This window comes from Pongo pygmaeus, chromosome 6, assembly GCF_028885625.2.
Source record: "Pongo pygmaeus isolate AG05252 chromosome 6, NHGRI_mPonPyg2-v2.0_pri, whole genome shotgun sequence".
In the NCBI taxonomy this organism is placed as follows: domain Eukaryota; kingdom Metazoa; phylum Chordata; class Mammalia; order Primates; family Hominidae; genus Pongo; species Pongo pygmaeus.
The window spans coordinates 87,617,557-87,639,467 of NC_072379.2; the positions used below are offsets into that span (position 1 = coordinate 87,617,557).

At 35.9% G+C, this 21,911-nt stretch overlaps 1 protein-coding gene across 25 annotated transcripts in view; it reads right to left on the minus strand.

Annotated features, from left to right (window-relative positions):
- CFAP69 (cilia and flagella associated protein 69) overlaps positions 1–21,911 on the minus strand; it is a 71,972-nt gene that overhangs the window by 6,806 nt on the left and 43,255 nt on the right. For 10 of the 25 annotated variants that reach the window (XM_063667607.1, XM_063667618.1, XM_063667608.1 and 7 more), the window contains 7 exons: positions 21,101–21,265; positions 17,754–17,872; positions 16,404–16,523; positions 15,800–15,918; positions 6,433–6,514; positions 4,199–4,391; positions 130–267 (listed from right to left, as the gene is read on the minus strand). In XM_063667607.1, coding sequence (XP_063523677.1) covers positions 130–267; positions 4,199–4,391; positions 6,433–6,514; positions 15,800–15,918; positions 16,404–16,523; positions 17,754–17,872; positions 21,101–21,265 — 936 coding nt within the window. The remainder of the gene's footprint in view (positions 1–129; positions 268–4,198; positions 4,392–6,432; positions 6,515–15,799; positions 15,919–16,403; positions 16,524–17,753; positions 17,873–21,100; positions 21,266–21,911) is intronic. The other 15 variants (XM_063667616.1, XM_063667626.1, XM_063667628.1 and 12 more) reach the window with 4 other exon arrangements.

Below are 21,911 nucleotides of genomic sequence, written 5' to 3' on the forward strand. Positions count from 1 at the left end.
ACAATGGAAAATGAATTTCTCTGTATAATGAGACTTTTGCTCATTACATTTGAAAAACTGACTCCAAAGTAAAATCAGTGTGTATACTTAGCAAAACAGACTCTTGCAAATTTGAAGAGAACTTCTTACCTAGTTTGCCCAATATAGCATAAATTTTTGCTCTAATATTCTCAGAAACATCCATAACCGCAATAGATGGGCAGTTAGGAGGCAGTGGGATGATTTTTTGCTCTTCTTGAAAGCTAGTAAATAGAGGTTTTTTTGTATCTAATCATTGGATAGCATGAAAATAGAAAAAGGACAGATAAAAACCATAGTAAACAAATACTTAATTTTGAGATTTTAGTCTAGATAACATAAAATATATAAAAATATTGTAGCAAAAAAATAGTGCCTATTACATGGTTACACTTTTGAAATAATAATTAAGCAGCTATTTCTTCCCCACTCTGTGGCAAAACTTAGAGCCTTCATTTTCATTGTTTATGTAAAATATTAAAATTTCACAAAATTACTTTTCAAAAGTAAAACTTCTATGTAAATAATTTAAAAAATTTTTGAAATCCAGAACTTGAGTAATGTCAGTTTAACAGTGATGTAACCTTGTTTACTTTTGGTTTCTATATATTATGCTATAAATTTAAAAACTATTTTATGATGCTATAGGTCAAAACTCACAAACAATAAAAATGGATTGAAGATACAAGTCATCAGAAGGGGAAGTATTTACATTTAAAAATAAACAATACTTAAGGAAACATATCTAAAAATAATAAGAGCCATCTATGACAAACCCACAGCCAGCATTATACAGAATGGAGAAAAGCAGGAAGCATTCCCGTTGTAAACTGGCACAAGACAGGCATGCGCTCTTTCACCACATAGTATTGGAAATCTTGGCCAGAGCAATCAAGCAAGAGAAAGAAAAAAAAAAAGCATCCAAACAGGAAGACAGGAAGTCAAATTATCCCTGTTTGCAGATGACATGAGTCTGTATCTAGAAAACTCCATAGTCTCGGCCCAACAGACTATGTTTATCCTTTAGCTGATAAACAACTTCAGCAAAGTTGCGGGACACGAAATCAATGTACAAAAGTCACTAGCATTCCTACACACCAACAACAGCCAAGCCAACAGCCAAGTCAGAAATACAATCCTATTCACAATTGTCATAAAAAGAATAAAATACCTAGGAATACAGCTAACCAGGGAGCCGAAAGACCTCCATGATGAGAATTACAAAATACTGCTTAAAGAAATCAGAGATGACACAAACAAATGGAAAAACATCCCATGCTCAAGGATAGGAAGAATCGATATCATTAAAATGGTTATACTGCCCAAAGCAATTTACAGATTCAATACTATTTCTATAAAACTATCAACAACAATCTTCACTTAACTAGAGAAAACTATTTAAAAAATCATATGGAACCAGAAAGAGCCCCAATAGCCAAGGAAATCCTAAACAAAAAGAGCAGCACTAGAGACATCACGTTACCTAAGTTCAAACTAAACTACAAGACCACAGTAACCAAAACAGCATAGTACTGGTACAAAAACAGACACAGTTCAATGGAACAGAATAGAGAGCCTAGAAATAAGGCTACACACCTACAACTACTTGATCTTCAACAAAGCTGACAGAAACAAGCAATGGGGAAATAACTCCCTATTTAATAAACGGTGCTGGGATAACTGGCCAGCTATATGCAGAAAATTGAAACTGGACCTCTTCCTTATACCATATACAAAAATCAACTCAAGTTGTATTAAAGACTTAAATGTAAAACCCAAAACTATAAGAACCCTGGAAGACAACCTAGGCAATACCAATCTGGACTTAGGAATGGGCAAAGATTTCATGACAAAGATGCGAAAAGGAATCACGGCACAAGCAAAAATTGACAAATGGGATCTAATTAAACTTAAAAACTTCTGCACAGTAAAAGAAACTATCAACAGGATGAAAAGCCAACCAACAGAATGGGAGAAAATTTTTGCAAACTATGCATCTGACAGAGGTCTAATATCCAGCATCTATAAGGAACTTAAACAAATTTATAAGAAAAAACACAACCCCATTCAAAAGTGGGCAAAGGACATGAACAGACACTTTTCAAAAGAAGTCATACATGCAGCCAACAAGCATATGAAAAAAGCTCAATATCACTGATTATTAGAAAAATGCAAATTCAAATCACAATGAAATAGCATCTCACATCAGTTAGAATGGCTGTTATTAAAAAGTCAAAAAATAACATACTGGCAAGGTTGTGGAGAAAAGGGGATGCTTATACACTGTTGCTGGGAGTGTAAATTAGTTCAACCATTGTGGAAAGCAGTGTGCCAATTCCTCAAAGAGCTAAAAACAGAACTACTATTCAACCCAGCAATCCTGTGACTGAGTATATGCTCAGAGGAATATAAATCATTCTACCATAAAGACACACGCACATGAATGTTCACTGCAGCACTATTCACAATAGCAAAGATGTGGAATCAACCTAAATGCCCATCATAACAGACTGGATAAAGAAAATGTGGTCCATATACACCATGGAATGTTAGGCAGCCATAAAAATAATGAGATCATGTATTTTGAGGGAACATGGATGGAGGTGGAGGCCATTATCTTTAGCTAACACAGGAACAGAAAACCAAACACTGCATGTCTTCACTTATAAGTGGGATCTAAATGATGACAATTCATGGACACATAGAGGAGAACAACACACTGAGGCCTATTAGAGGGTAGAGAGTAGGAGGAGAAAGAGGGTCAGAAAAAATAACTATTGGGTACTAGGCTTAGCACCTGGGTGACAAAATAATCTGTACAACAAACCCCTGTGACATGAGTTTACCCATATAACAAACTTGCATGTGTGCCCCTGAACCTAAAATAAAATTTTTTAAAAAAAGTGAACCGTTTAGACGAAACCATAAGAATCTTAAAAGGCTTAGAATATGTAGGCGGGGTGCGGTGGCTCACGTCTGTAATCCCAGCACTTTGGCAAGTGGAGGTGGGCAGATCCCCTGAGGTCAAGAGTTCGAGACCAGCCTAGCCAACATGATGAAACCCTGTCTCTAACAAAAAAAATACAAAAATTAGCTGGGTATGGTGGCACATGCCTGTAGACCCAGCTACTTAGGAGGCTGAGGCAGAAGAATCATTTGAACCCGGGAGGCGGAGGCTGCAGTGAGCCAAGTTCGTGCCACTGCACTCCAGCCTGGGCGAAAGAGCGAGACTCTGTCTCCAAAAAAAAAAAAAAGAAAAAGAAAAAGAAAATGTAATATATTGGCCAGGTGTGGTGGCTCATGCCTATAATCCCAACACTTGGGGAGTCTGAGATGAGTGGATTGCTTGAGCCCACGAGCTTGAGACCAGCCTGGGCAACATGGTGAAACCTCATCTCTACAAAAAATACAAAAATTAGCTGGGTGTGGTAGCGCATGCCTGTAGTCCCAGCTACTTGGGAGACTAAGGCAGGAAAATCTCTTGAGCCTGCGTGGCAGAGGTTTCAGTGAGCCAAGATTGCACCATCACACTCCAGTCTGGGTGACCTGAGTGAAACCCCATCTCACACACACACACACAAAAAAAAAAAAGAAAGAAAAAAATGTAATATAGCAGTATGGAATATGTAAATGAACTAAAGATTATGATACTGTAAGTCTCAATTTAGAATCTAGTAATTAAAATTTTTGAACATTTGGACTATTTTTATTTAGGAAACAATATCTTCTTTCATATAAAAAGTAAACTCTATAAACATTAATCAGATCACGTTGCCTAATGGATTTAAAAAAAGGAAAAATGAACAGAAATGTATAAAATGCCAAAATATTATTTTGAAGCAATCTATTTACATCTCAATGAAATATTATCGAATCTATCTGTAAAAGCAGAAAACCCAAAGAAGCATCTTTAGGAACTACTTTAATTTTTTTTAGTTGAAGAATACAATTAAATACAATTTCTTAAAAATATTCTCTAAAAATATGAACCTACTACTAATTTGCTTAGTTTTCTCCCAGTCACTTAGGATAGCAAATTTTTCAAACCCTTGTAAAAAAAAAACAAAAAACAAAACTTTAGACAAAGGGGTGAAAGGCCTGATGCTTTCCTAATACCATTTAAAGATCTTTTAAAAAATATACATTAATTGCTTCTACTAACAATTATAAATATACTCACCAATGATCTTCCTATTTTTATCACGTTTTACTCCTAGTTCTTTTTCCTCCTTTCTCCACAATTTAATTAAAAGACTAGCAGCTGTCTGATCCTTCTTCCCTTGCCAAGCATTGACATGAGCTGCAGTTTTGGGATTATCACAAAATTCAACCATTATTCCAAGTATTAGATTACAGAATTTTTTTTGGTTCAACTTTAGCAAGGAAACAGAAAAGGAAAAAAGTTGCAATAAATATTAAGAATTATTCTCTTAAAAAAAAAAAAAGAGAGAAACACTTGTATTATCATTAAGTTTCTTCTAAACTCAGAGTCAGGAAAATCTCCTGTTAAAATGGACATCCATTGTAATGACTATATTTTCAAACATTAGAAATTTAAAAGGATAAAAAGAAAAAGATTTAATATAATTCTGAAGTCATTATAAACATACATCATGACCAAAATGTGACTGATGTGGTTGAGTTGGAAAATGGAGATTTGCAAAAATAAGTGAAGGTGTTCATTTTAAGTGGCGAAGCTCAATAGTGTTATACAGAGTTCACTGTAATTATAGGATCTTTCCAATTTATATGCTTTATTAAGGCTTGTAAAGATTCATACTAACTGTAATCTCTTTGTTATTAAGAGAGTAACTGATGGTAACTGCAAATGACAATCACATATGAAAATAAAACAAGATGTAATTTGGTTTTGTGGCAATCATCATCCATAAAAGAGTATTTAAGGATTCAAAAAAATTCTCCTATTATAAAGCATATTTCCTTTATTTTGCTACAAGTTGTTTTCAGCACACCAAAATTTAGGTATAGAAAATTCCATCCAGAGCAATGGCCTCCATAATCTAATTCTTCTATGTGAAATACTTTTTGTTGATTAACTTTTACAGTATACTGTTATTTGAATATAGCAAAGGAAATATGTAAGCTTTTGTTTCAATTGCAAACATCATCAGTTTCCTTTTATAAAATGAAAGGATAATAATATTACCTGCAAAGGGTTATTATGAGTTATATGAGACTCCCTGGCACATAGTAAGCTCTCATTAACATTTAACCATTATTAGCAGTTATCATTACATACTTTATATTTCAGCAGAATTGTATTAAGCAAAACACTCAAGGACATGAGTTTTTTTATTTCTCTACTTCAGGAGACAGACAAATGTGAAAGATTGAAATTGATATAAAATTTTCATTAAATAATATTTGTAATTTGCAATTAATTTGGTTGAATCAGCATTAAAAATACTGTAATCATAATATTCATAATAACAGTAAACACAGGAATAATGTTAGGCACTATATTTAATCCATAATATATATGTATGCATGCACACTTAGATGCACACACAGACATACAATCACTCATTTAATCCTTCCAACAATACAATAAGATATATAATGTTGTTATCTCTGTTCTACAGGTAAAGAAATCGAAAAGAGAGAAATGAACTAACTTTCAGGGAGGTTAAGGGGCACAAATAATTTTAGCACTTTTGCTAAATCAAAGTAGGTTTGTTATTCTGTTAATAAAATCAAGAATGGTGGCAATCATAGAATCACGGACAGGGAGCTGGCTAGAACTCTGTGTGAGAATCTCTCTCAAAGTTTTATTGAAACCAAATTGTACATTTCCTCCCATATCATCCTGACTATGGATTCCAGTTAGAATTGAGGCTAGTAAGGGGCTATATTCTTCACAGCTGCTAGATGGCACTATCTCTATTGGAAGGCCTAGCTTGCTCACATCTGCTCATTCTGCAAAACAATGGGCCATGACTCACTAGACTTCTTCACGTTACCTCCAAATAATACATAGTTCTTTAAAAATGCTTATCTTTGCTCCTTGTCTAACGTGGCCCTTATCTTTTAATATCGGGGAAGAAACTAGAAGTTATTAATAAATGACTATGGGTTTTCATATGGTCGAGCTCTTTACAAACTGTTTCTTAGCAGGTTGATGGAGTACACAGAAAAAACAAATTCTTTGTTCCCGTGTATTTGAAAACATTGAAAAAACACCAGTAAAATGATTTTCCAACTAGAGGAATTTTCAGAGCCTTTAAAACGCTGTGTATTATGAATCTCTAGGAGCAATTTTGTTTAAGACCGTACCTTTGAATATGATTTGGGGCACATTTATTCATAGAATTGTGCTCTGTGGCATTCAGTTTGGAAAAGGTCTTTATTAGACATATTTGTCTTTTGTCTTATGATTGTTATAGCCATACTTACTGCTAACAAATCCAAAAGGAGAAAAATGCCTTCCTTTTCAAGAAAATAATCCTCTGAAGGATAACATCCCAAAATACAGCACCTTAAATTAAAAGAAAGTTATTCATTTGACATTTATTGTTAAACTGAATTTGTACAGCTTTATTTTTATCAAAGCATTTTCAAAGAATATGTTTTCTTCATTTTCTTAAATCAAGTAGCTAATGTTTTTACCTAAAAAAAATAGAACTTTGAAGAAACTTTACCAGCGTTGTTTAGTTTCAACGTTTTTAAAAACCAGTATCCATTCTTTTTCATAACTGCCTATTTCTTTCCTACAAATAAAACATTCTCCTTTGCTTTCATGATATTAATTATTCTTAGTGATCATCTCTGGCTGGTCTTGTAACTTTTTTTGCAAGATATATCCATTTATTGTTGCTGTAAACCAAAAATAAAATTCTAAGCCCCCCAACCAACTGAACGAACACTTCTCTCAGCCAAGGCATTCCAAAGTAAACTTGAAAAACTAGTTCAGGCCATGATGGGAAGGAGGGATTGGACATGCCTCATTATACCTTCCTCCCTTTGGAATTCAGGCACAACTAACCAGTGAGTATTAACATTAAAACAGAGATCTTAAGAATGAAAAAACAGACTCTTCACAGCAATGAGATACCAAATTCCAACTTGACTCTGGTATAGCATCACATGACAGTAGACTCTGAAAGAAATCAAAGTATTTTACCCCAAAATATATTCCTTTGACATATTTTTAAATGGTCCTGCAAAGCTGTCTCTTCTAGGGAAAATCTACATTCTATAGCGAATCCCCTCCCCTGTCCAAGTAGTTTCCTGATCCAGGAGAGATTTAACTAAGTCCGGCACCTTTTAAGGTCTGATAAGAGGCATTTACCAACTATTCTACATAATAAGAAACTTGGTCTCAACAATCCCTTATTTTAACCCAGATACTCCTTTCTATTGATCCCCAGCTTTTAGATAATAACTTACCCATTTCAACAGATAGCAATCAGGAAATTTTTGAATCCACCTCTGACCTGTAAACTCCTGCTTTGAGTTGCCTTTCCTTTCCTAATCAAACCAATTCACACCTTATGTGTACTGATTGATGTCTTATATCTCCATAAAACGTATAAAACCAAGCTGTAGCCCAACCACCTCGGGCATATTTTCTCAGGACCTCTTAAAACTGTGCCTCAGGCTGGCACTTTGGGAGGCTGAGGCGGGGGTGGATCACCTGAGGTCAGGAGTTCGAGTCCAGCCTGGTCAACATGGCAAAACGAGGTCTCTACTAAAAATACAAGAATCAGCCAGGCATGGTGGTGGGCGCCTGTAATCCCAGTTATTCAGGAGCCTGAGGCAGGAGAATAGCTTGAACCCAGGAGGAGGAGGTTGCAGTGAGCTGAGATCACGCCACTGCACCCCAGGCTGGGTGACAGAATGAGACTCTGTCTAAAAAACAACAACAACAATAACAACAAAAAACTGTGCCTCAGGCCTTGGTCAATTATATTGGGCTCAGAGTGAAACTCTGTAAAATATTTACAGGCCTTGTCGACATTGCTGTTTCAAGATGTTGGTGCACTTCAAACATTGGATAATTATTGATTATATCTCATCTTTGCAGTTGAGATTATTTTGTCAGAGGTGTTTGAACGAGAGCAACTCCATCTTGAATAGGGGCTGGGTGAAATAAGGCTGAGACCTACTGGGCTGCATTTCCAGAAGGTTAAGGTGCTCCAAGTCAAAGGATGAGACAGGGGGTCAGCACAGATACAGGTTATTAAGGCCTTGTGGATAAAACAGGTTGCAGTAAAGAAGCCGGCTAAAACCCACCAAAACCAAGATGCGGACAAAAGTGACCTCCGGTCATCCTCACTGCTACACTCCCACCAGCACAATGACAGTTTACAAATGCCATGGCAACATGAGGACGTTACCCTATATGGCCTATAAAGGGGAAGCATAAATAATCCACTCCATGTTTGGCATATCATCAAGAAATAACCATACAAATGGGCAACCAGCAGTCCTTAGGGCTGCTCTGATTATGGAGTAGCCATTCTTTTATTCCTTTGCTTTCCTAATAAACTTGCTTTCACTTTACCCTGTGGACTCACCCTGAATTATTTTCTGCACCTGATCCAAGAACCTTCCCGTGGGGTCTGGATCAGGACCCCTTTCCTGTAACATCCTTCTGGCAACCATGGAAGGGACGATAGTGAGAAAATCCCTGACCCAAAGGCTAATATTGGGTAAGCGTTGGGGTCTGGTAACATCTTTCTGGCAAGCCCCGAAGGGACGATACTGAAGAAAGCCCTCAGCCCCAAACCAAAGGAAAGAGACGACAGAACTGGTTGGCCGACCTTGGGTGAGTGGTACTCAGCTGAAGGATGGCATTGGGTTAGAAGTCAACTTAGGGGAGTTAGAGTCTCTCCTTAAGTCAAAGTGGGTTAAAAGCCCCTCTTATTAAAAAGCAAGGAAACTTGACCGACCCTGGGTTCGAAGGCCAATTTAGGAGGGTTAGAATCCCTTCTAAGATTTAGGGGGTTAGAGGCCCCTCTCAGTAAAGTCCCTTTCGGCTAAGAATGGGTTTGGCACTATGGGATGTTAATTGCTATTCTCTTTGGAATAATCTGCTTTGCACTTTTTGCTTATGGTTATGGGTGAGAGGATTAGGCACATACAGGATTGTGGGACAGAGGAAGATTTTTCCTCCCTAAAAGGGGAAACTTGAGATCAAATGGGAATGCTGGAAAAGATCCCTTCTTGACTGAAAAGCAACTGGCTGAACTTTTGATTCAGTGTTGGCACCAATGGGCAGGTCTTTCTCTGGCCTCCCTGAACACCTCACCTTCCCCACACTACCGCAAGCAATGCTCCCTCTTCCTTTTTTCCCTTCCCTTCCCCTCTGTGCAAACCAGTTGAATGAATGGTAAAAATCACTGTCTCCTCTGTAAAGTTTTGATTAATGGGAGAAATGATTTGAAAGCCTAATCTTAACCTGTAGCCAGTCTGGTGTACTTTGTCTTTCTGTATTGTTCTGTCATAAAGAGGGGCACCTTAGGAGAGAACATAGGGTTAGGACACCTGTAAGCCTGCTTTCGAGATGGCCCAGCAAACTGGTCAGTTACAAACTTTGCTGCAGGTCCCCCAAAAAACTAAAACTGGATGAGGCTTCCCTCTTGTCTTGTATGTGCTTGGGAGCTTGACCTTGTAACCTTGTGGCCATGCTTTCTCTTTTCACAATGGTGGCCCAGGTTCAGGGTTCAATTCCTGGCTTAGGGAAGGAGTCCTTCATCTTCTGCATGTCTCCATATTTAAATGTATTATGTGTGTGATGTTTATATATGAAAGAGCTCTAATTAGTTTATTAATAATAAGAGCTTAAATCAAATATTTTTTCAGAAAAGTAAAAAGTAGAATGCTGTTTAGTTCATGTGACTTTAGTAATCTTTGGGAAATCAAGACAGTTTTAATAAAGATTATTGGTAAAACAAAAATATCTTCAAAAATGTAACATTTGGTGTAAATTATGCAGATCAGGTATCAGGTTTTCCAAATACTTTATGGTCATAAATGGCTTCTTTGACTTTTGAAAATTGTTCAATTTATTTAGGAGCATTAGATTGTAGATAGGGATGGGGACATGTGAAATTAGCCATGCCCCCAGCTATGCAAAGAAGGTTGTAAAGAAAACAGATGTTATATAAAAAACAATCTTGTATGGTAGATTCTTGTCCTAAAGTAAAACAACTGGTTGTTTAAAAAGACGGATGTTTAGAAAAAGTCAGAAAGTCTAAGCATGTCATAGTCTATGTAAGTCATGAAAGGATTAGTGAAAGGGAATTTGTGCAAGAAATGTTGTACAATTTGAAGGTTGTTAGGCCCCCTTAATGCTTCATAAAATGCCACTATGACTCTTACTGTAACTTGCCTGCTTTATGGCTAGGTAAGGCCTGGGACACACGGAATAAGATGCTGGAAAGAGTCAGACCTTATCTGTACTTCTGTCTGGGTCCTAGACTCCATGCCTAGTACATAATTAGAATGCTGAACTTACCAAGCTTTTTGCCAAAAGCAAAAGTTGCCAAGAGTTAACAGCGTAACATGTATTTGAGACTACTAAAGAAACAGTTTTATATGTAAGATGTATAAAGAAAGTGAAATGTGTTTTTGGCAAAAGATTATAAGAAGTCATGGGAATGTGGATTTTTTTTTCCTACATTAAAGGGTATTTTACAATTAGATAAGATAAAGCTGAAGGTTTAAACAAGTTGGGGCAGGTTTGTGAAACATTGTAGAAGAAATTCTGTGTGTGGCCATTGGCTAAAATTAAAGGGGTATTATTCAGTTTTTCTGTCAACTGAACATTGGCATAAATGACAACAGGTTTTTCTTGGAGCAAAATCCTGTTTATGATCTGCTCTTTAACAGAAATTGTAAAGGGTTATAAAAGGTTTATGAGAATCTTACCTTATGGTCAGACATTAAAATTGGGTAGATATGTCTATAAGGTTTTATTAAGAATTGAGTTTAAAATTAATAGTACAGTAACGTAAAGGTAAAATTTGGCTTATTTGGTATAAACATCATACAGGAAGCATTGTCAAATGTGAAACAGTATTTAGCTTTCTTTGGGCTATATTTGCATAAATGTGTTATTAGTATGTGTTCCAAAATGATGGGAAATGCCTACAATTCTGATATGACTTAGTATAGGTCACTAATACTTGTAATTGCTACATAAAACCGTTGTATGCCACTGAGATAACTAAGTTGCTTTGTCAATCATGTTTTTGACTATGTGATGTTTTGTCATCCACAAACAATTGTTTTGTTTTGATCCTCTTCAAAAGGTCATTTATAGTCAGCTATAGAACTCTAACAGGTATTCTTAAATGCAGGTTTCTGATAACTTTGGAGATTGTGACCTCTGAATAGAGGAAAAAACCTTTCAGAACTCTCACAGAGAGCTGAAATGTTCATGAATATCAAACAGAAATTAATTTTGTGGACTAAACTAATAGAAGTCTAACATAATCTTTTTAACTTGTTGCTTAAAACGTTGCTGATCCTTTTTTCCCCCCCAGAGTTAAGACAACTCATCTTTGGAGCTATTTACAGCTTTTAACAATTGGGTAAAGTATGCTCGTGTGAACAAAATTTGGAGCATATTTGTTTTTTTTCTACCCAATTTCTCCAGAATTTGAAAATTATTCATGAGTATTCTTAATTTATGGCAATATAGGTATTTGCAACAAGAAGTATAATAAGAATCTGTTTTCTTTTGCAACAGGACACAATTGGAGAAACTGATTATTTTACTAAGGCTTTGACTGGAATGGTGTGTTTTGAGGAATCAGACTTGATGTGTAAAGCCAATAAAAGTCCTTTGGGAAAACTTGATACTTTGTCTACACAGTCTCTGTATAGGGTTCCTGGCCTGTGGTAAGTAAAGAATGTCACTTTCTAACAGGCCCAGGAGCCCCAAGTTATCTTGGGACCTCAAGAGAAGAGAAATTTACCAAACTCTTAGGTATGTGAGGGTAAAAACCCATGGGTGGGCTTGGCTTTTAAAAAAGTCTTATCTGAGATTCCTTATGGAACAGAGTTCCATCAAAGTCAATTCAAATAGCCCATATGGCAAATAATTATTCTTGCTGCACCTTATACAAATAATCAGGCCAAGTATAATAAAGCAAATTCGTCTTACTATAATTTGTCTTTAGGATAAATGGGAAACTGGAGAGAGAAATATGTTTCAAGAACTATGGTACACCTGTTGTTAGATTCCAGTCTCATCAGCTGTTTTCAAGTTTGTTTCTGCAATTTAGACTAATGCTACTCATTCCTGGGAACCAATCAGTGATCTCTGACTGCTGCTCAGAAGAAATAAGAGGGCTGGATAATGTGAAAACCAGAATTGATGTTCTATTCAATTTTATCAATATTAATCAATAATTAATACTCAATTGTTACTTTTTCAGATATCACCTTCTGTCAGAACTCAAGAGTTATGAATGACCCTCGACATACCGATGCTTTCTGACTGAGCTCCCCTATACCCTAAACACAAGAGACCCTAACAGATAGGCAGGAATATCATCACCCTTCTTCAGCCTGAAGATGTTACAGAAGACGGATCTTCATCCCTCTGCAACCCTAAGGATTAATGCTTCTCTTATAAAAGGAATGGGGAAAATGTCAGATGCATTTGAACCAGGGCAACTCCATCTTGAATAGGGGCTGGGTAAAATGAAGCTGAGACCTACTGTGCTGCATTCCCAGATAGTTACGGCATTCTAAGTCACAGGATGAGATAGGAGGTCGCAAAAGATACAGGTCATGAAGACCTTGGGGATAAAACAGGTTGCAGTGAATAAGCCAGTTAAAACTCACCAAAACCAACATGCTGACACAAGTGACCTCTGCTTGTCCTCACTGCTACACTCCCACCAGTGCAACGACAGTTTACAAATGCCATGGCAACATCAGGAAGTTACCTTTTATGTTCTATAAAGGGGAGGCATAAATAATCCACCCCGTGTTTTATAGAGATAACCATACAAATGGGAAACCAGCAGCCCTCAGGGCTGCTCTGTGGAGTAGCCATTCTTTTATTCCTTTACTTTCCTAATTAACTTGCTTTCACTTTATCCTTTGGACTCACCCTGAATTCCTTCCTGTGTGTGATCCAAGAACCCTCTCTTTCAGTCTGGATCAGGACCCCTTTCCTGTAACAATTTACTAAAGTGCCTACTTTGGTTTGTGCAGCTCACATGGTATCAGGGTTTAAAGCTGCTGCTGGGGCTACTTGCACTCTTCTTCCTGATAGGGAATGTGGACTGAACAAGCTATCACTGGTGGTAGCAACAGATACTATTCTCAGTTCCTCCCGGAAATTGCAAGCCTGCTGTGGTCACTTTCCTGTGTCCCCTTTCTAAACATAGCTCACTCTTAAAAAAAAAAAAAAAAAAAAAAAGAAAAGAAAAGACATTGTTTCTACTGCCTGTTTCATTATGGTGCATAGACAGTAGGAGTAGGGTAGAGGCTGGTATATAAAATGCCATCAGCTTTGCTCCTCCCATTCAGGTGGTCCCAGGTTTTACCCCTGGGGTGGCCAGAGATTTGGGCAAACATTATTCTGGGTGTGTCTGTGAAGGTGTTTCTGGATGTAATTAACATTTTAATCAGTAAACTGAATAAAGTAGCCTGCCCTTACTAATGTGGGTGGGCCTTATGCAAGCAACTGAAGATCTAAACAGAATGTAAAGGCTGAGTAAGAGGGAACTCCTCTGCCTGACTGCTGAGCTGGGACTCAGGCTTTCAGACTCAAATGGAAATATTTGCTCTTCTTGGGCTTCAAGCATCCAGCTTTCAGATTGGCACTCAGAACACTGGGTTTTCTGGTCCTTAGGCCTTCAGTCTCAGACTGGAACTACACCATCGGTATTCCTGGGTATTCCACTTGCTGACAGTAGTTCTTGGGACTTTTCAGCCTTTATAATTGTGTGAGCCAATTCCTTATAATAAATATCAATCTCTCTTTCTCTCTGTTTTTTTTTTCCTACTGGTTCTGTCTCTCTAGGGAATCTTGACTAATATAATATCCAAATGCAAAGGGTCAGCAAAAGCTAAGACAATCTTAATGGGGGAGGAAAAAGTAGAAAGACTTACTCTACCAGATGTCTAGACTTATTAAGAAGACCTAATTATTAAAATAGCACATTACAGAAGGATAGACAAAAGACCGGTAGAACAGCACAGAAAGCCTAGAAATAGATCCAAATATATATGGACATTTGATTTGTACAAAGAAGGTACTGCAAAGCAGTGGGTAAAGGATGGTTTATCCAAAAACAGCATTGAATTACATCCATACAAAAAAAGTAAAACTTGTACCTCACCTTACACCATACATACAAATCAATTCCAAGTAGATTGTAGGTCTAAATGTAAAGGGCAAAACAATAAAGCTTCTAGAAGAAACATAGGCAGTGATCTTCATGACTATGGGGTAAGGAAAGACTGTTTAAACAGGGCACTAAAAGTACTGACCATATAAAAAGATTGGTAAATTGGACCACACTGAAATTAAGACTATCAGTTCAACAAAAAGAGAGTGAAGAGAGTGAAAATGTAAGCCTCAGAGTGGCAGAATATATTTGACAACATGTAACAGAAAAAGGCTCATATCCAGGACATATAAAGAACTCTAAAAAACAATAGGTAATTCAGTAGAAAAGTGAGCAAGAGACTTGAGTAGGGATTTCACACAAAAAAGGCTATTTAAATGGCAAATGAACTCACTAGCAATCAGGAATATGAAAATTAAAACTACAAAGAGACACTGGCACAAGTCCACAAGAACGGCTGCAATGAAAGATACAACACAATGTGTTGGTAAGAGTGTGGAAAAAGGAGAAACCTCCACACTACTGGGAAAGGTGTAATTGATGTAAGTACTTTGGAAAATTTTTTGGTATTATCTCCTAAAGCTGAACAGACATAAAAATGCCCAGATCTGGGCATTTTTACATCTAGGTGTATACTGGACAGAAATATCTATGATGTTTAATAAAATATATGCACACAAATATTTTTTCACAAGCCTAGGCTAATTTGTGTTTGAATCTTAGTTTTTAACAAAATGTTTAACAAGTAAAAACAATGTAATTTTTTAAAAAACAGAAGAAACTTATAGAATAAAAATATAAAGAAAAAATATTTTTGTATGGCTATAAATATGTTTGTATTTTAAGCTAAATGTTATTACAAAAGAGCCAAAAACTTAAAGAAAATGAAAACATTTATAAAGTAAAAAAAAAAATTATAGTAATCTAAGGTTAATTTATTGAGAAAAGAAAAATATTTTAAAAGTAAGTTTAGTGTAATCTAAATGTAGAGTGTTGATAAAGTCTACAGTAACGTATAATAAGGTCCTAGGCCTTCACATTCATTCACCATTCACTCACTGACTCACTCACAGCAACTAGTACTGCAAGCTCCATTTATAAGTGCCCTATACAAGCGTACAAATTTTTTTAAATCTTTTATTCTGTAGTCTTACTGTACCTTTTTTAATGTTTAGGTATGTTTAGATACATAATACTTACCATTGTGTTACAATTGCCTACAATCTTCAGTACAGTAACATGACATACAGTTTGTAGCCTTTAGGCTATACCATCTAGCCTAAGTGTATAGTAGGCTATACCATCTACGTTTGTGTAACTACATCCTATAATGTTTGCATAAGACGAAATTGCCTAAGGAAACATTTCTCAGAATGTATCCTCACTGTTGTAAAGTGATGCATGACTGCTGTGAGTCTACCTAATTTGATTATAGCAATACTCACCAAATGCTGTCCAATGTACTAAAAAGAAGTACATTATAGCCTAAGCCACTCTGTAACTTCCTGGGGTCTGTTTTCATCACATGAAGAACTATATCTACTCCTTCAGTTCCGAAAATTTCCTGTTTAAGATATTTGTTTTAAATTATTTCTTGAAATAAATAAATAATTCCTCCCTTTCCTACTTTATCAGTCCCCTAATATTGCTTTTTTACCAGAGAAATACAGCAACATTGTTAGAAAAATACTATTTTTACTGCAATTTAAAAAACTGTACTTACTTGTTCTCAGGAATTTAAGACAAATTATTATAAAACTAAGCATTTTAAGAGGGGGCATCAATCAACATGCCAGCTTAATAATATCTCTTGATATTTTTTGTTTTATTCCCTTTCTCCTAAAAAAGTCATAAAACTTGCACCTTGATTTTCTTCAATATTATAATCAATGCAGTCTAGCATTATGTCAGATCAATTCTTAGATAGTAAGAACTATCATGCAAGATTTTCTAATGACCGCAAGATAGAAATAAAATATAAATGTAGTTAAAACATTTAATAGTTTATGTGAAGTTTTAACCACTTGATATTTTTCTCTTACTAATTACCTTTCTCATTGCCTTGCTGTTCAGTTCTGGTTCCCAGTAAGCAAGATTATGATTATTTTTCCAGAGGAGCCCAGGCACCGGGTGGTAGAATACGATGAGAAGTTGAATCAAAGCTTGGAGCTAAACAGGCATTCACTTAAAATCTATCTATTGAAACCATCATTTTTTTGTTTTTATCTTTCCAATTCCATCCCTTGCTATTTAACATTTAAATTATCAATCTCTGAGACTCAGAGTTCACTATGGAGCTAAAAAAGATAAAAGGGGATTAAGATCTTGTTCTAACTTTTGGCTTTAGGTTTGAACCCAATTCAAACCCCAAACAACATTTAAAATGGTACAGCTCACTCTGGAAAACTGTTTGGCAGTTTCTTATAAAGACACACCTACTTTATGATACATCAAGTCCAATTGTAGATACTTACCCAAGAGAAATGAAAGCATTATACCCACTAGTACAAGACTAGTACAAGAATGTTCACTGAAGCTTTATTCATTATAGCTGTAAATAAAAACAACCCAAGTACCTATCTATCAATAGGGGAACAGATGAACACATTTTGATATATTCACACAATGGAATACTATTTAGCAATAAAAAGAAATGAATTATTGATACATGCAATGACATGGATATATTTCTTTCTTTCTTTTTCTTTTTCTTTTTTTCAGATGGAGTCTCGCTGTGTCACCTAGGCTGGAGTGCAGTGGTGAGATCTGGGCTCACTGTAACCTCCTAGGTTCAAGCAATTCTCGTGCCTCAGCCTCCCAAGTAACTGAGATTACAGGCGCACACCATACGCCTGGCTAATTTTTGTATTTTTAGTAGATATGAGGTTTCACCATGTTGGCCAGGCTGGTCTCGAACTCCTGACCTCAGGCAATCCACCTGCCTCAGCCTCCCAAAGTGCTGAGATTACAGGCCTGAGCCACCATGCCCGGCCAACATGGATATATTTCTAAAATATGATGCTGGGTGACAGAATCCAGACATAAAAGAGTAAATATTGTGTGATTCCATTCATATAAACTTAAAGAATAGGCAAAACCAACCTATAGGAATAGAAAACAGAACAGTAGTTTGTCTGGAAGTGAGTGGGGGCATGGCTTCTAACAGGATGAGGAAATTTTATAGAGATAGAAATATTCTCTGTTTTAATTGGGGGCATTAGTTAAATGGGTGTATACTGTTGTATATTCTGTACCTTTTACTTTATATAATTATGCTCTAATTATTAACAAAAATATTAAATTTTCACAAAATTAAATACAATTATAGAGACTTCCAAAAATAGTTTATAGTGTTAGGTGACTGGGAGACCTGAACAAAACTTTCACAGGCATACATACCTTCCTTTGAATGTGATTCTCACAAAGACCAGATAGGATAAGTAATATATCAGACTGGATTTCCAAAACAATGGCTTCTTCCTTTTCATTAGGCTTGCTTATTATATTTTTAAAGATTCCTGGTATGAAAATGTTTAAAGAATGTATAGTTATTGGACACTACTTTTATTTTGATCAATTACTGTTTGGAAATCTCTTCTAAAAAGTTTATTTGGCTAGAGAAACTTTTATTTTATTTACTTATTTATTTTTATTTGTTATAAAGAGACAAGGTCTCATTATGTTGCCCAGGCTAATCTTGAATTCCTTGGCTCAAGTAATCCTCCTGTCTCGGCCTCGCAAAGTGTTGGGATTACAGGTGTGCACCACCATGCCCAGCCTAGAAAAACTACTTTAGAAGAGGATATTTTCATTGCGTAGTAACCTAGAGGCTGCAAAAAGAAGATGATAAATGAATTCCTGGAGCTTTCAATACAATCAGTAGCCCCACCTACATATATAGAATTTCTCATTGTAATCCATAGCCTCACATATATAGGAATTCTAGTTCAGAATTAATAGCATGTCATTAAAGGATGCCCCAATAACCTGATACTTTGCTCAGCAAACTGTGTTTAAAAATATGCAGAGTTTCATGAGGTAGGAAATGAGTGACTTTGCAAATATATGACCAAATTTCCTGACTGTGGTTTGCCTAATCTCTTCCTCTCCTCATGGTTAACAGGGTCAATTCTAAGCAAAGGTGGCAGATCTCTTTAGGGGTGTTTTCTATTCCTGTTACTGCTTTCTGCATCTTTCCTTGATGTCTAACTGAAGGTGTTTTAAACAACTTTAGATAACAGTATTCCATGTCCTTTAAAATCCCTCTTTTGCTTCTAATTGAAATTGAAAAGGACTGAAGATGGCCACTAACACTGATGAAATGATATTCATGATATCCTTTTGCCTCAAAAAGGATTTTTTTAAGCTTTAAATAAAGAAAAAAAGTCACTTTTTCTCAGTTAAAGGGGTAACTGGCATTAATGAGAAAGTATGGAGCTATGTTCCAAAGTAGAAGGGCCACGGAAATCATAGCCTATCTCCATAACTGGCCCTGAGCGACTATTCTAGGTCCCATTAGGATGAATTACAGTTGGGGGGAATCAGACCCTAAGACAGGCTAGTTGAGCCTGCTGGAGGCTCAGTGCTGGGGTATGCCATGGATAGAGGGGCCTATATCGCTTTATCAGGAACATCTTCTGGGAATCCAGTTTGACTGGCCATAGGTCTGCTTCTTCTTTCTAGATCATCTCATTCTTCTTCCTACCTGGGTGTAGGCAGAAACTTTCCCTGCTGCCTGTAACACATAGTATAATGCTCATATTTATGTACCCTTCAACTCCTTGCCTTTATTCTCTCCTTGTTATAGATCATTCTATTTCTCCCAGATTCTTCTTCCTAAAACATAACATTGTACATATAATCTCACTAATCAAAACCCTTTGAGGCTCTCCATGCCTTAAGAGGATGAAGTTCGAACTACTGTCAATCACCCAAAACTCATTCCATCTTGGCCTCTAACTATACAATTAACCTATCTTGTGTTATTTATCTTCATAAAACTTTGGCTCCTCTTAAACTAGTTCTGAACACATTACCATTCATATTTCAGGACCATGTCTCTCTGTTCATGGTATTCCCTTGCTTGAAGGCCTTCTCTTCTTTTCCACCTCTAAACTACCTTTACCTCACGGAATCCTAAGACATCCTAGCCTTGAAAACCTACCCAAGCCTCTTAGTTTCCGTAACATTTACTCTGTACTACTCATTAAGTGTCTAATTGATGATGTGTAGGCTAACACATGCTATCTTTCTATGATATATGTAGTTTCTATTTTCTCATTAAAGAAAAGGTCCTCCGTGTCCTGCTCTATACATGTTTGTAACCCCAGTGTCTACACAGGAAGTATATAAACATTTATATTTTATTTCAATAGTTTTTGGGGAATAGGTGGTTTTTGGTTACATGGATAAGTTCTTTATTGGTGGTTTCTGAGATTCTGGTGCACCTGTCACCAAGCAGTGTACACTGTACCCAGGAAGTGTATAAACATTTACATTTAAAATCTAGTTACTACTTATTGAGCACGTTACTACTACACAGCCATGTTAGACTCAATAAGACAAGGTCCCTGCCTCTAAGAACTTAACATAAAGATCAGCTTCTTTCCAGTTAAAGGGAAAAGGTTCTAAGGAGAAAAAAACCATTGCTATTTGTTTTCCCTTTTCCCTACCCTATTCCCTAGTGCAGGCAGGATTAAGAATTCTTCCTAGACATATGAAAGATTACATTTCCTGGATTTCCTCTAGTTAGACTGAGTTTTGTGCAACAGAATGTGCACAGGAATGATAAAATGTACTTTCAGGTTTGTTCATCCCAAACAAACTGGGCAAAAAGGTAAATGTTTTCACCTAGCTTCTTTTCAATATACTTTGATTTCCTGCTATTTCCTATATTATTATTATTGGAGAGCACCACTCCACTCCACTAATGATGGAAGAGTAACCACCTTAATTTAACAAGTAGAAGATTTTTTGAGTAGGCATTTATAATTAATTGACATCTAGCAGATTATATAATTGATTAGTGAAGCAATCACTGAATATGAATGACTGAAATAGCTCTTTTCAAAGTCAAGGAAAGGTATGATCTAGAGAACTATTTATTTCTTAAATAAAAAAAGGCAAAGCAGCTTTTGTTTAGGGGTTCTGAATTTTACACTAAGTTTATGTGTACTTATTTTAGGAGACACTCATTAAGTGTTTAATTGATGACGTATAGGGTAACACATGCTATCTTTCTATGATATACATAGTTTCCATTTTCTCATCTAGCATAGTCAACTGTAAGTTAAAAGTCAAGGATATTCTGATATTTCGTATCAGAAAAGAAACTCCTCTGTACATTTCTGTAAATACCAATGTACCAACGTTCTGTTTTGACACATGCATTGGAACATGCCATGTTATCCTGTTTTAAAATAGCTCCAAAAGCCTTGGTCAAAAGTGGTGACCTTTATTACTAAAAGAATAAAACATAACAATAGGCCATTTTAAAAAAAGATAAAGATAATCCTAATGAAATGATATCTGAGTTGAATAAATAAATGCTTAAAGGGTTAGTAAGTATGATATTTCAATAAGAAGACACACTAATTTATAGTAACAATATGAAACAAAAATCAAGAAAATATTCAGGAGTTTCTCAGTCATAAGGACAAAATAAATTTTGGAAAAACATTTCAAACAAAACTACTACTATTAAAAATATTCCTCTTTCATCAGTAAACCACCATGTTATATTTTACCTATCATTTGCTGAATTGTTCCCTTTTCACAAAGATCTTTGTTTACAGTCTCATCTTCAAGGTAGACCATGGCTCTCAGGAGTCTTAAACTGTAACGCATCTGGGCAAACTTGTTGCCTCGGCCACCTGTACCATGAAAACTGTTACCATGACTGAAAAACGGATCTGTGGAGAAAAAGTGATAATTTAAAACAAAAACATTTCAAATAAACAAAGCCAATATATCAGATATCTTATACATCTATCAAAAGTTTAAACAAATGTTAAAATTTTGTCATATTTGCTTTAGTTTTTTTTTAGAGAAATAAAATATTATCCCTTTTCCCTCTTACTATTCTCAGAATAGAAGTATGTGTTTTAGAATTTTACTCAAATGTATCATATTATATGTATCTTTTGCAATTTGCTTCTGTTACTCAACATGTTTATTTTAAAAATTATTCACATTGTCACAAGTAGATCTAGATTATTAATTTTAATTGGTTTCAGCATTCATTTTTATAAATGAAATATAGTTTATCCATTCACTAGTATAAACTGTTACAATAAACATTCTGGTTCATGTCCTCTTATATCCATTGAGAAGTGTTTTTCCATGTGACCAGAATAATATAGGATACATCCACATCGAATTTTACTAAAGGTGCTAAATTGTTTTCCAAGGTGTTTATACAGATACGATGTATAAGATGAGTTAATTTTTCTTTTTTAAGAGACAGGGTCTTGCTCTGTTGCCCAGGCTAGAGTGCAGTAGTATGATCACAGCTCACTGAAGCCTTAGTCTCTTGGGCTCAAGTGATACTCCCATCTC